This window comes from Danio aesculapii, chromosome 1 (assembly GCF_903798145.1).
Source record: "Danio aesculapii chromosome 1, fDanAes4.1, whole genome shotgun sequence".
Lineage (NCBI taxonomy): Eukaryota > Metazoa > Chordata > Actinopteri > Cypriniformes > Danionidae > Danio > Danio aesculapii.
In genome coordinates, this window is record NC_079435.1 from 2920793 (window position 1) to 2935532 (window position 14740).

The 14740-nt window shown below is 37.8% G+C and overlaps 2 protein-coding genes across 2 annotated transcripts; both read left to right on the forward strand.

Annotated features, from left to right (window-relative positions):
* The first annotated feature begins 2176 nt into the window (after positions 1-2176).
* Positions 2177-3013, forward strand: LOC130222866 (ras-related C3 botulinum toxin substrate 1-like). Its single transcript, XM_056455443.1, has one exon. The coding sequence runs from the start codon at positions 2370-2372 to the stop codon at positions 2946-2948; it is 579 nt and encodes a 192-aa protein (XP_056311418.1). The 5' UTR covers positions 2177-2369; the 3' UTR covers positions 2949-3013.
* Positions 3014-8995: 5982 nt separating this feature from the next.
* On the forward strand, positions 8996-14567 carry LOC130222859 (ras-related C3 botulinum toxin substrate 1-like). Its single transcript, XM_056455429.1, has 2 exons — positions 8996-9094; positions 11133-14567. Exon 2 carries the CDS (start codon positions 11329-11331, stop codon positions 11905-11907), a length of 579 nt encoding a protein of 192 aa, XP_056311404.1. The 5' UTR covers positions 8996-9094; positions 11133-11328; the 3' UTR covers positions 11908-14567.
* Positions 14568-14740: the final 173 nt, after the last annotated feature.

Consider the following 14740-nt stretch of genomic DNA (forward strand, 5'->3'; position numbering starts at 1 on the left):
CATTTTTATTGTTGTTACTTTATGTGTGTGTGTGTGTGTGTGTATACCATTACTACAGACAATAGAAATAATTCCCTTAAACATCTTAATCTATGTTGACCTCTTAATTTGTCTTTATTCGGAAATTAAAACAACAAAATCAATTTAATATTAAAGTTATTGGTGTCACAGTGGGTACAATCGTAGCAAGAAGGTTGCTAGTTTGAGTCCCGGCTGGGTCAGTTGGCATTCCTGTGTGGAGATTGAATGTTCTGCCCGTGTTGTCGTGGTTTCCTCCAGGAGCTCCTCCAGGAGTATGGGTGTTTCCCATTGTTGGAATACGGCTGGAAGGGCATCCGCTGTGTAAAACATATGCTGGATAAGTTGGTGGTTCATTCTGCTGGGGCGACCCCTGATAATAAAGGGACTAAGCCGAAAAGAAAATGAATGAATTTAATTTATTTCGTCTGGTTGCTGCAATGTGGGGAATGTCCACTTTGGTCTTGACTTTAAAATTGATTTGTAAATTATTTCATCTGTGAATATACAGCACACAGTATAAATAAGTACATCATTTGAAAATGACTATTTTTTTACAATTAAAAAAATATAAACAAATTTTTTTTTATATAATTATACAAATGAATATATTTTGGTGCATTTAATCAAAACAGATTTATTAAACAGTTAAAGTCATTAAAATAAGAGTACGGTCACCAGATGTTTGGTTTACTCTTATTTTAATAAATATAACTGTTTAATAAATCTGTTTTGATTAAATGCACCAAAATATATTCATTACACTTTAAAGCCCAAAAAGTCAACTCAGGCTCTTTCTGAAAACGTAGTCCCATGGATGTTTCTGGAGACTGCAAATTATGTAGCCGGAGGTACGTATGGCTGCATTTCATTTTTTTTTTTAAGCGAACGCTATTGGGGACGTTCCTTTTGGCGCTCACCGGCTGACCGCTTACCTCCATGTGGAGGGCTTTCCCGCCCTCCAGTTAGTCCAGTTAGCTCGTCATGTATGTTGGCAGACTTGAGATGCAAAGAGAAGTTGCCCATGATGACGGTGACCGGGTTCGAGTCCGGGGAAGAGTGGTTCAGTGAACAACAGGGTGAGAATGTGGTAAAATCCGAAAACGTAGTAAAACTCAGACAAGGGCTTTTCTTTTTCTGGACAGCTTTTGTAAACCGTCGATTGGGTTTAGGGAAGTAAGCGGATGGGTGGGTCAATCCGTAAAATTGGTTGGGTTTAGGAAAGGAGGAGGGTGGGTCAGTCAATTGGCCGGTAGCCCAGTCAATCATTCAGTCATTCAGTTGGTCGACAATGGCAGTGGTAAGTTTACGCAAGAACAGCGCGGGCGAGAACGGCACTCACGAGAGACATTTGAGATCTGAAAAAGCGCACACAGCGGCCTCTTCGCACTCGCGAAAATAAAAATGCAAAAATACGTACCTCCCGTCTCCAGAAACGTCCACGGCACTATGTTTTCAGAATGAGCTTGGGTTGCAAAAAGTGAAGGTAACTCAAATCATTCAAGGAAACCGATTGCAACAAACCATTTAAGTTCAAAAACTAATCCTAATGAGTGCTGTGAACTTAATCCATTTGAGTAAATGAAGCAATTTGAGCGTAGTAAAGCCCATAAAGGGAGAACTCAAACCAACTGAGTACTGTAAAACCCAATAAGTTAAGGCAACTCAAACCATTTGAGTGAATCGAACTTTCAGTCAATTTTGAGATAACTACACTCATTTCATTTGATAAAGTCGACTGTTGGGTTTTACAGTGTAGGAATAAAGAGACAATGCATTTAAATTCAAATAAAGTATTTAATAAATAAATGAAACTTTACAAACTACAAAACTGAAACTAAATTATATATATAGTGTTACAGTTCTCTTGATTTCTCATTTATATCACAATTCCCTCATGGGGTCCCAACACAAACAGAGTAAATCAACTTAAATGTGTTTAAATTTAAGTGGATTGAACATAAAACAATTAAGTTGTCCTAAAAAAACCTCAACAATTGTGTTGATTTGAACAAGCAGCGATTAAAAGAATAATATGTTGGGTGTATTTTTTCCTAATATATTAATTTGGCTGTACTCATTTCTGCACTGGGACTTCTAACCATTACCAGATTTCAGACAGATCACTGTAAAACCTTTTTTTTTTTTTTAGGCAGTGTGAAGCAGCAGAACACTTTGGCATGCAGATGGACAAACGAAACTTCCCTGTCTTGAGCAATGACTACTTTTATGGCCTCCACTCTTGTTTGCTGGGTTGCTGAATTGTAAGGATGGATTATCTGAGCCAGAGCTGTATTTATTTGTTCATTTTCTCATAATGATGAGTCTCAACAGGATTATGTGCTGCGCAAATGAAGTCTATAAAGTGTGTCGTTGTTGGGGACGCGGCTGCAGATAAAGCCACGCTTCTGACCAGCTATATCACTGGTAAATATCCAAATGAATACACCCCCACTGTGTTTGATAATTGTGCTGCCCCTGTGGTTGTTGATGGCAATCCAGTGACTCTGGGACTGTGGGATATAGCAGGACAGGACGATTACAACAGGCTTCGACCACTTTCCTACCCAGAGACGGATGTGTTCTTGATCTGTTTCTCTCTTGTGGATCCACGCTCATTTGAGTTGGCCAGTGAAAAGTGGTTTCCAGAAGTCAGACATTTTTGCCCAAACACTCCCATAATTTTAGTCGGAACTAAACTTGATCTGAGAGACGACACTGAGATTATTAATGAGTTGGCTAGGTATAAAATATGCCCCATCACTTTCAACCAAGGCCAGGCTAAAGCGGAAGAAATAGGAGCTGTGAAGTATCTGGAGTGCTCAGCGAAAACACTGAAGGGGGTTAAAACAGTGTTTGAGGAAGCCATCCGTGCAGTTCTGAACCCGCAAGAGGAGAGTATAAGAAAGAGAAAGTGTTTAATCCTCTGATCTAACAGAATACAAACAGAATAAGCAGTGCTTCATTTGTGAATTGAAAGGTCCCGGAACAGATTGGGGCAGGGGCGGACTGGGAAAGCATTTTCCACCGGGCCAAAATTACAGTTAGTCAGGCCACATTTGATGCGATCTAGATAGTGAAGAGCGGGGGGAGGGGGGTGTTGTGCGCAGAAGGCCAGAGTCATGCTGCCAGGCCACATCTAATGCCATCTAGAAAGTGAAGAGTGGGGAGTGGGGGGAATTGGTTGTGCACGGCAGGCCAGAGTCACGGTGGCAGGCCAGGAGTCACGGTGGTTGACCAGACTGGCAGGAAGGCCAGTGCTGCCTATGGCAAGTCCGCTCCTGAATTGGGGTAACAGATCCGGCCTGTTACCAGAGGATGGAGAGGTGTCAGCACGAAAGTGAAAAGCGGGTGGGGGTTATTGAGGAGGAGGGGTTGGTGGTGTATGGCGCAGGGGTGTCAAGGACTAAAGTAAAGAGGTTTGGGGAGTTGTGGAAGAAAGTGAAAGTGAACAGCGAAAGGAGGGCAGAGGGCAGTTAAGGAGGGGGATCGGTAAAATGAGGTGCCGGATCAGATTTCAGAGGTGCCGAATGCGGATCCAGCGTGTTCCGGCACAGATTAAGCCCTGGGAATGAGTTAATAAATTGTATTAATTATAACAAAATAAGTGATTAGCTGATGCTAATATATAACGGCTTTATTAACTGAAATGCATGTTATTTTAGTTTTGTTTCTCTATAACTCTACAACTCTGTTTTCAAAATTTCACTAAGTACTTTGTGTGTCTGTGAGGAATAAGGGAAGGCCACAGTTAAGTTACACATGTGCTATAGGTGAATTAAATAAGATAAATTGACCATAGTGTATGTGTGTGAATGAGTATGTATGGGTGTTTCCAGGGGCAGACTCAGTGATTTGGGGGCCCTAAGCAATCCCAAGTTTGGGGCCCTAGCTTTGAAACTCAAAACACTCTCTCTCTTTCTCTCTCTCTCTCTCTCTCTCTCTCTCTCTCTCTCTCTCTCTCTCTCTCTCTCTCTCTCTCTCTCTCTCTCTCTCTCTCTCTCTCTCTCTCTCTCTCTCTCTCTCTCTCTCTCTATATATATATATATATATATATATATATAGAGAGAGAGAGAGAGAGAGAGAGAGAGAGAGAGAGAGATTTTTGTAAATAATCTGCATGTTAAAATATATATTTTAAGTGTAACCTTTAAATTAAATACAATAAAATAGATTAAATTAAATACAAGTTAACTATGTACAGTTTAATTACACATATTTGTGATTAGAGTTTAAAGGGCACCTAAGGTCTTTTGTGTCTCCAGAATGTGTCTGTAAAGTTTCAGCTCAAAACACCCATCAGATTATTTATTAGACCTTACAAAATGGAGTTTTCTGCTCGAAACACAATTGGCCCGCTTCCACTAAGTGGTACGGTACGCTTTTATGGCCGTTTCCACTGTCAAAAGGCGTACCGAATCGAACCGTACCACTTTTTTCGGAACCTTTTTGAAAAGGGTACCAAACACGAGAAAGGGTACCAAAAGGCGGAGCTAGACACACAGCTGAACGCTATTGGTTTACAGAGATACATCATTCGCTTATGCAACAAGCCAGAATGAAAACAAAGGAACCGCCATGTTTAAAATACACAGCGAGAGGTACAGCGGATTTATACATGCATAATAACGAGCCATGGTCGATCAGGGCTCAAACAAACCTTGCTGTTGTCTTGATGAACAGCCACAAAGCCAAGAAGAAGAGCAGATTTACCCTGTGCCCCGTAGTTTTTTACGAACCAGTCTGAAGCGTGAGCAGTTTCGCTTTCTCGCTTGCGCTCGCCGCGTGTCTATATCTGAAATAACAAACTTCTTGAGCTGATGATAATATTGTGTGCTTGATTATTGACGTGCTTTTGAAACCCGATCCTGTCAGACACTGACAAACGCGAGAGTGAAGCGTGAAGAAACAAAGGAGAAGCCGGAAAAAAAGAGCACATTACTTCAGCAAACATGAACAAAATGCCATGTATAACTAACTTATTATCTTCACCCTTTGGACTATTATGAACTCAGAATGATGGAATTGTTTTCTAATAAGAGGCTACATGTGCTGCTGAAGATTACAGACACAGAAAAGAGGTTTTCACTAACTGTGGGCTATATTTTGTGTTGTTTTTTAACCTAAATATGGACGAAATGTCTGCTGTGTGTAGTTTCTCTGTAGTTGGTAGCTTATCGGAGACTGTAAGGGGCTGTATGTGTTTATATATATATATGTTCATTTATTTAGTTATTTAATATAATTACAGATGTTACAGTAGGCTGTTTCGCACGGTCATTGATCTGCAGTTATAATCAGCTCATGTTCATAGTAAAGTTAGTAATAAACATTTATTCATCATTCATTCATTTTCTTTTCGGTTTAGTCCCTTTAATAATCTGGGGTTGCCACAGCGGAATGAACCACCAACTTATCCAGCATATGTTTTATGCAGCAGATGCCCTTCCAGCTGCAACCTATCAGTGGGAAACACCAACTGACCCAACCGAGGCTCGAACCAGCGACCTTCTTGCTCTGAGGCGGCAGCACTACCTACTGCGCCACATAAACATTTCTACAGAAGTATTTATGTGTTTAAAGCATCTGTGTTGTGAGAACTGCTTCTCATATTTTGTGTGAACGACCCATACAACTTTGCTGTAGACATTTTCCTTGAGCGAAAATGACATCGTCTGAAACTTTGTCGAACACCACCCCCACCAAAAGGATACGATTGGTACCCTTTTAGCAGTGGAAACGCAAGCCTGATAAAGGTGACCCATACCATACCGCACTGTACCAGTCAGTGGAAACGTGCCAAATGTAGCTGTTTTGTTGCCTGTGCCTTTAATGCTAGTTCTCCCCGCCCACCGTTCCCACGTGCCTATCAGAGTGTGTCTCAATCTCCGTCAGATAAACAGCACAGTGACAGACATGAAGGAAGCAGATCTTACGTAATGTTTGTGAGAAATACTACAGGAAGAACTTTCACAATGATTATTTGATGTATTTGTTGTGGAGTTAATTCAAGCCTTTCGATGAGTCTCCAGAGGTGGGTAGTAACGAATTACATTTACTTTAGTAAAATTGTTGGGTAACGTGTACTTTACTACATTTAAAAATGTGTACTTTTACGCAAGTAAATTATTAGAGAAAAATCAGTACTCTTACTTCGCTACGTTTGGCGGCGTTCCTACGTTACTGTCAATTGATAATAAAGATGATTCATATGACTTGTTCGCAAATATCGCGAGATGCCGCATTGAAGAGGTTGTGTCGCGAGAGGTTGCTATAGAGACGCATCTCCCGCTTTCGGTTAGAGCGCGCGCACTTATGTTGGAATGATGGCTGAAGTCGAGGAAGACGTGCGAGTTTATACTGTGGTCATGCCATGGCTGTCTGCAGTTCCGAGAAGGACGGTCATGCTGTCTGTGCATTGAGTTTATCCGACCAGGTCAGCTGAGGCCTCAAGTTCAGTCTGTTTTCACTCCAAGATGTCAACACGAATAGTTTAATAATGCGATGCACACTGTACATCGAACTGACATCGCACCAGAAAAATTACGTAGTGTTAAGTGTCAAAATTATTCCAATTTGAACCGAATTATTTATTGGTAACTAGGATAACTAAAGAAAAGTTTAATGGAATAACTGATTAGCCCAAGTAAGTCATTCACACTGTTAACCATTAATAATATAACATTTAAACATTATTTTTTAACATAAAATGAATTATTGCTTAAAGGGGCTAATAATATCAACCTTAAAATGGTATTAAAAACATTAAAAATGCTTTTATATTAGCTGAAATAAAACAAATAAGACTCTCCGGATGAAAAAACATTAAATAAAATACTGTGAAAAAAGATCCTTACTGAAAAAGGAGGGTAAATAATTTTGACTTTATTGACCGTTTTTATTTATTTATTTATTTATTTTATATTTCCCAAATGATGTTTAACAGAGCAAGGGAATTTTCTCAGTATGTCTGATAATATTTTTTCTTCTGGAGAAAGTCTGATTTGTTTTATTTTGGCTAGAATAAAAACAGTTTTTAATTTTTTAAACACCATTTTAAGGTCAATATTATTAGCCCCTTTAAGCTTTTTCTTTTCGATAGTCTACAGAACAAACTATAATTATACAATAACTTGCCTAATTACACTTACCTGCCTAGTTAACCTAATTACCCTAGTTAAGCATTTAAATGTCACTTTAAGCTGTATGGAAGTGTCTTGAAGAATATCTAGTCTAATATTATTTACTGTCATCATGACAAAATAAATCAGTTATTAGAGACGAGTTATTAAAACTATTTTGATGAAACGTGTTGAAGAAATCTGCTCTCTTCACAGAAATTGGAGAAAAAAACCCCCCAAAAAAACAAGGGGGCTAATAATTCTGACTTCAACTATATATATATATATATATATATATATATGTGTGTGTGTGTGTGTGTGTGTGTGTGTGTGTGTGTGTGTGTGTGTGTGTGTGTGTGTGTGTGTGTGTAAAGTAACTATTTTTTTTACTCTTACTCTAGTAACTTTTAAGATTGTTACCAGAGTAAAGATTTCCGCAAGTACTTGTACTTTTACTTGAGTATAGATTTTGGATAATCTACCCACCTCTGTACCACACACAATGTTGTTACCAAGTTCAAGCGCACACACACACACACACACAGCACGTGCATTTAACTCTGCACTGTTTTTGCATGGCAAATGTGACAGGATACAGGTTAATCTCCACTGCTGTATGAATATCTGTTGTTAATGTACAAAATAAATCAGATTTAACGTCGACAAACCGGGATTGAAGCGTCTTCTTTTATAATTGTGCTGACGTGTTGTTTTTACTATCTTTAACCTACTTTATTACAAACCTGCACATCTTAAAAATGTTTTAAACGTTGTAAAACTCATTCTTGATCACATTAGATGACTGATGATCACAGAGAGAGATCTTTTAATCTCAGTTGCTTTGCTCACGTCCTGTTGATATGATTATACGCATTATTACTGAGACTGTGTTAATACGTGGCTGTCAATCAATTCAATGAGCGGGGAAACCGAACACCTACGTCACGTTGCAGTGAGCCTCAAAATGGGAGGTATTTGGGTCCTATTGTAACGTCAGGACATTTAAGAAAATAGACGTATAGGGTTTATATCACCCAAATATGACTGTGGACACACTATATCTACACATAGTTCTGTCCATCAGCTTACAAAAGATGATTTTCATCATAGGTGCCCTTTATTATTTGCATGTGCAGTACGGGAGGAACATTCCACTATTCATGGGGGCCCCTGATTTTGAAAAATAAATCTTAATGGTTAGACAGATTTTACAACATATGATAAAAAAATTATAAAACAGCTATATGATTGTTATAGGCTTCTTGGCATTGGTCGGGGCCCCCTAATTCCCTGGGGCCCTAACCGGCTGCTTACCTCACTTATTAGTCAAGTCCGCCCCTGGGTGTTTCCCAATACTAGGTTGCAGCTGGAAGGGCATTTTCTGTGTAAAACTCTGGAGTAGTTGGCAGTTCATTCCACTGTGGCGACCCCTGATGAATAAAGGGAGTAAGCCGAAAAGAAAATGAATGAAATAAAGCACTCCAATTATGATACAAGAGACAGGTGAAAATATGATTAATTGATGCCTCTATATTATGATGATATTTTTAAATTAATCAGGTTACGGGTTGATTCATTGAAATCATGCAATTAAAAAAAAACATTAAGTTTTAGCAAAACTCATCTAGATCACACTTTTTTTAATGTACAATGCATGTTATTAACAAACTAAACATTAAGATTTTTAGTTCTATAAACTGCTAATTACTAAAAAAAAACTACTATTCTGTAACTTTACAGAAGTGTAAAAAAACAAGAAAGAAAATAAACCAACAGCTATGTGTTATTATTGTTGGACTGAGCAATCGTGTAGTGATCATTTGCACCAATAGTGGGCGCTGTGAGCTGCTGATTGTTTGCTCACGCCCTTCTGTTTTAGCCATGAAGAACGGAGCACTTTCATCCAGTCAACGGCCATCAAACAAGACAGGAATAAGGAATAAAACCTGAGGAAAGTGAGTGTGTTTGGTTTTTATGATACAACTGTAAACGTTTTCATACTTGTGTTCATATGAGAAACTCTCTCGGGTCTCCTCGGGTCGGATCAGTTTGCTTTTGTTTTTCTGCTAAAGAGAAACTGAAAGCAAACTGTGCCGTCTCTACAGGAAAAGATATTTGGAGTGTGTGTGTGTGTGTGTGTGTGTGTGTGTGTGTGTGTGTGTGTGCGTGAGATGTGCTTATGTATGCGTGATTGATTATAACTGTTTATGTGTATGTTTGAAGGTTCATGTTTAGGTGTGTATTTCATTTTCTTCACTGTCAATTCTCTAATAAGACAACAGAATTAGACAACAATGTAAGGCATATTTACAGAAAATCTTAGAATCCAGCAGTAACACACTTTATTTTGATGGTCCGTTTGTTGAATTTAAGTTACATTGCATCTACATGCCAACTAATTCTCATTAGATTATAAGTAGACTGTTAGGTTGGGGTTATGGTTAGTTAATATCTGTTGATACTGCTCCTTCAACAGACATTTAAGCAGACAGTCTACTAATACTCAAATAGACCATTAAAATAAAGTATAACCCAAAGACTTTTGCTTTGTCAAATTCAGTAGTAAAAATAACACTCTGAATGTGCATTTATGAAGTTCAAGAGTCTTTTCTGCTCTTTTTGCTTGACTCTTGCTCACAGAGCTTTGAATGAATAGTGTTTACTGAATTACCTGCATGACTTTATAGTGTCAAAACAAACAAAGAAAAAAACGTCTTGGGAAACACAAATATGGCGCCAGATCAGTCTCAGAAATAATACATTTGCAAAAATATCACTCATACATGCACAACACAAATCACATTTACGAAACCACACTCTTAAAATTCAACACACAATATGTGAATTGCCCATATTAAGTGGATGTGTGCATTGATGATTTGTGTTTTTACGAATTGTTTTGATTTTTACTAATTGGATTTGTGTATTTACGAATTGTATTTTTAGTTTCCGAATTGGATTTGTGTATTTACGAATTGTATTTTTAGTTTCCGAATTGGATTTGTGTATTTACGAATTGTATTTTTAGTTTCCGAATTGGATTTGTGTATTTCCGAATTGTATTTTTAGTTTCCGAATTGAATTTGTGTATTTACGAATTGGATTCTTAGTTTCCGAATTGAATTTGTGTATTTCCGAATTGTATTTTTAGTTTCCAAATTGGATTTTTGCATTTATGAATTGTATTTTTAGTTTCCAAATTGGATTTGTGTATTTACGAATTGTATTTTTAGTTTCCAAATTGGATTTGTGTATTTACGAATTGTATTTTTTAGTTTCCGAATTGGATTTGTGTATTTACAAATTGTATTTTTAGTTTCCAAATTGGATTTGTGTATTTCAGAATTGTATTTTTAGTTTCCGAATTGGATTTGTGTATTTCAGAATTGTATTTTTAGTTTCCGAATTGGATTTGTGTATTTCAGAATTGTATTTTTAGTTTCCGAATTGGATTTGTGTATTTCCGAATTGTATTTTTTAGTTTCCGAATTGGATTTGTGTATTTCCGAATTGTATTTTTAGTTTTCGAATTGGATTTGTGTATTTCTGAATTGTATTTTTAGTTTTCGAATTGGATTTGTGTATTTCTGAATTGTGTTTTGAATTTTCAAATTGGATTTGTGTATTTCAGAATTGTGTTTTGAATTTCCAAATTGGATTTGTGTATTTACAAATTGTTTTGAATTTTACAAATTAGATTTGTGTATTTACGAATTGTGTTTTGAATTTCCGAATAGGATGTGTATATTTAGGAATTGTGTTTTTGATTTCCCAATTGGATTTGCGCATTTACAAACTACATATTTAATTTCTGAATTGGATTTGTGCATTTACGAATTGCGTTTTGAATTTTACAAATTAAAATTTCATAAATGTGAATTGAATTGTGTATGAATTTTATTTTGTAAATGTATTATTTTTTGAGACTTATCTGGCTCCATAGACAATACCCGTGCTAAAACATTAACATTGTGCATTGCTTTCTGTTCTCAGGGAGTGTGGAGCAGCAGATGATGTGTTGACATGCAGTCGGACAAACCATTTCAGTGTCAAACTCGACTTTAAAACTCGAGAGTAAAATTCGACTTTAAGATTTATGAACTTCACATTTGTTTGTTGCAATCAGAGCAGCATTTATGGAGTCAAATGTTGATACAGATTGGTGTTTACAGGGTTATGTGCTACACAAATGCAGACTATAAAGTGTGTCCTCGTTGGGGATGCGGCTGTAGAAAAAACAGCATTTTTATTCAGCTACACCACCGGTAAATGTCAGGATGGTTATGTCCCCACTGTGTTTGATAGCTTTTCTGTTAATGTGGTGGTCGATGGGAATCCAGTGACTCTGGGACTGTGGGATACAGCAGGACAGGAGGATTACACCATACTTCGTCCACTTTCCTACCCTAATACGGATGTATTTTTGGTCTGTTTTTCTGTTGTGGATCCACAGTCGTTTGAGAATGTCAGTAAAAAGTGGCTTCTAGAGGTCAGACATCATTGCCCAAACATTCCAATAGTTCTAGTCGGGACTAAACTTGATCTGAAAAATGACAAGGAGACCATTGAAAATCTAAAAGAGAATAAACAAACCCCCATCTCTTTCCACCGAGGCCTGGCTAAAGCTGAAGAAATAGGAGCTGTGAAGTATCTGGAGTGCTCAGCGAAAACACTGAAGGGGGTTAAAACAGTGTTTGATGAAGCCATCCGTGCAGTTCTGAACCCGCAAGAAGAGAATATAAGACAGAGAAAGTGTTTAATCTCCTGAATACAAACAGAATGAGTTAATAAAGCGTATTAATTATGACAAAATAAGTGATTAGCTGATGCTACAACACCAAATCAGAAAAAGTTGAAACTGTCTGGCAAACACAAATGATAAAAACAGTGATCTCTAAAATCACAACACAGCCACAGTCCAAATAACATGTACCCCAAGTAGACTGAACACACAAAATTGATACCATAGCCAAGCTCATAGCGAGTACACCTCTTCTCAGTCATCCATATCCGTCATTTAGCTAGAAATAAGCCGGGGGGAGTTCATCGAGATCTTCCTGAGCTCAAACTCCCCTCTCGCCCTGCAAATGGGAAGGAGCCCAGGGCTCGAAGATTTCATAAGCTCAGGGCTCTCTCCCGGGACAGCATGCCAAACAAGCTTTATAATCAATCATCGGCTAAGTGTGAACTCTTGAAATACACTAGTCGAGCTGCTCCTGCCTTTGCCTTGATTTGCCTTGTGCATTGTCCTCTGTCTGTCGAGTGACAGTATTTACATTTTACAAGTCTGATTCAAATGAAACGTTTAACTTTAGTTGGCTTTTTTGAAGCTGCTGAATTAAACAAAGAAACAAAAGGGTATACATTAAACTCAAAACAACGATCTCTGTCAAAGGCATTCATGACAACCAACTCCCCATCATTCTCCATCTCTTTTCAGATGGGATGGCGGGGCAAACCAAAGGTACTACTTTGGGCATCTCTGGACTAGACCTTTCTAAGATGCTGCTTTTGTACTAAATCATAAATACAATCAGCTGTCGACATCACCCGTTTCAAATCACATCATTACTTAACCAATTTACCTGATTACTAACCCTAAACTGCTCCTGTCACAACCATAGACTGTAAAATATATGGACATAGTATCCGTGACGTCACCCATAGGTTTCTGAACACTGCAAAAGAAGCTACAAGTAGGCGCGGCCAACCGTCGCCATTTTGTTTGCGCGTCATCGCACCCACGGCGGGATACCAAACAAGGACAAAGAGGCAGAGAGTGAGCGGAGCTACAGACACCTGCTGGCACTTTGCTTAGACCTGGCAGACAGACTTTACTTTGGGAGAAACGCTTGATACTTTATTACCTGCGACTCGTTTGTGTTCTGACCACATGTGCTTGGTTGTTCACTATATCAATAAAGTGTTTAGACTTTTAAAAACACTGTAGTAATACATCGAGCCACTAAATATTGTTCTTATGACATTTTTTTACAGAAGGAAAACGCAAATTACTTCCAAACACTTCAGATATAGTGTGTGTTAGTAAATGCAAGACTATTGATGAACTCCAGCATAACACTGTATGATAACGCTTCATATGACTGATCTAGAGCCTACAGCTAATCAATCTGTCACATTCTGGAGTGCTTTACAGCTCTAAAGAACATTATAAATGATCTTAAATAAAACAAATACATTTATAGAGATGGTATACAAGTATATAACTTTACTCACATGGGAAACGAGGCCACGTGAATGGTTTGTGAGCACAATTAAGTGCACACAGCATCCCATATCATCTGATAATTGTAAGAAATAACCCCAAAAGGCAGCTGACTGTGTAAAGCCACATAAAACAAAACAAAAATACGATGAATATGCAGAGATCAGTGGCTAATCTGCCGGATTCAGCTGAGGTGAAGTGACGGCGACCAGCGAGACCTAGCTGTCACTCAAGTGGCCACGCCCTTAATTATGCAAACTTAATATGACCTAATATAAAGGAAATGGATGAGTTATTAAAAAATTCACCCCCCTCACAGTTGTCATGGAGGGTAATAATAGCTATATGACCCAAAATCGTTCTTTGTACCAGGCTGTAAACAACTTTTTTTCTGCTGTAAAGTTGGCCATTCTAACAGTGGGCTCAATTGCAATTTGCTCTATTATGGAGCCAGGACTAGCGGAATTTTGATGAATTGCAGTTTCAGTTACTTCCGTATTGGCTTCCCGAGGGAGAGCGGGAGGTTGCCGCTTGGTCACAACTTTTTTGGAAGGTGTTGCAGATCTGAATGACAGGATGTATATTTACAAATGAAATGAAGTTGACCAGACAAAACATGAAATATTTTGTGTTCATAATGTCTGTAATGAAAGACAACTCAAAGTCACTTTTGGAAATCTCTACTTTCTTTTTTTATTTGCGTTGTCCATACTGTCCAAACTTGGGGTTGCAATATGTAACGGCTTGATTAACTGATTTGCATGCTTTTTTAAATTAACATTAAGACCAAAATCATCTCCACGCACAGCAAAATTCCTCAGAGTAAAATTTACTCTGTTCAGAGAGTATTTGGTCTCTATTACCAAACAGGTTGGTAATAAGTAAAGCTGCTGTTTGTGGAGTTACTTAAAGATCCTCTGCTGAGATTTTGAGAGATTCAATGTATTATATTTCATCTGATTTCATCTACGGTTGTGACTGAAGTCGGTTATAGTTCTGTGTTTCTGTATATTATCATCACCTAATGTATCCTTTATTGTTTTAATAACTTGAGTAACTTTAACTCAATTTAGAGAGGGACCAAATACTATCTAAACGGAGTAAATTTTACTCAGAGGATTTTGCTGTGATGGATTCTTCAAACAAAACCTTTTTAACTCAACATCTATGCCTCCATTTTCACATTTCAGTATGAACATTTTGTTTGTGAGGAAAAAAAAAAATAAATAAATAAATAAATAAAAAAAAAAATAAAAATCACCATAGTGTTGATCGTTATTTCAAGATCAAGGACGGGCAGGGAAATATTGATACTAGGACTGTTGGTTAATTTTTCAGTGAGAAGTTTCACCATTGTTTGCTTGAAATAGTCATC

Excerpts from the sequence above, each read along its gene's own strand:
- LOC130222866 (XM_056455443.1), top strand. The coding sequence starts at position 2,370 with ATGAAGTCTATAAAGTGTGTCGTTGTTGGGGACGCGGCTGCAGATAAA.
- LOC130222859 (XM_056455429.1), top strand. The coding sequence starts at position 11,329 with ATGCAGACTATAAAGTGTGTCCTCGTTGGGGATGCGGCTGTAGAAAAA.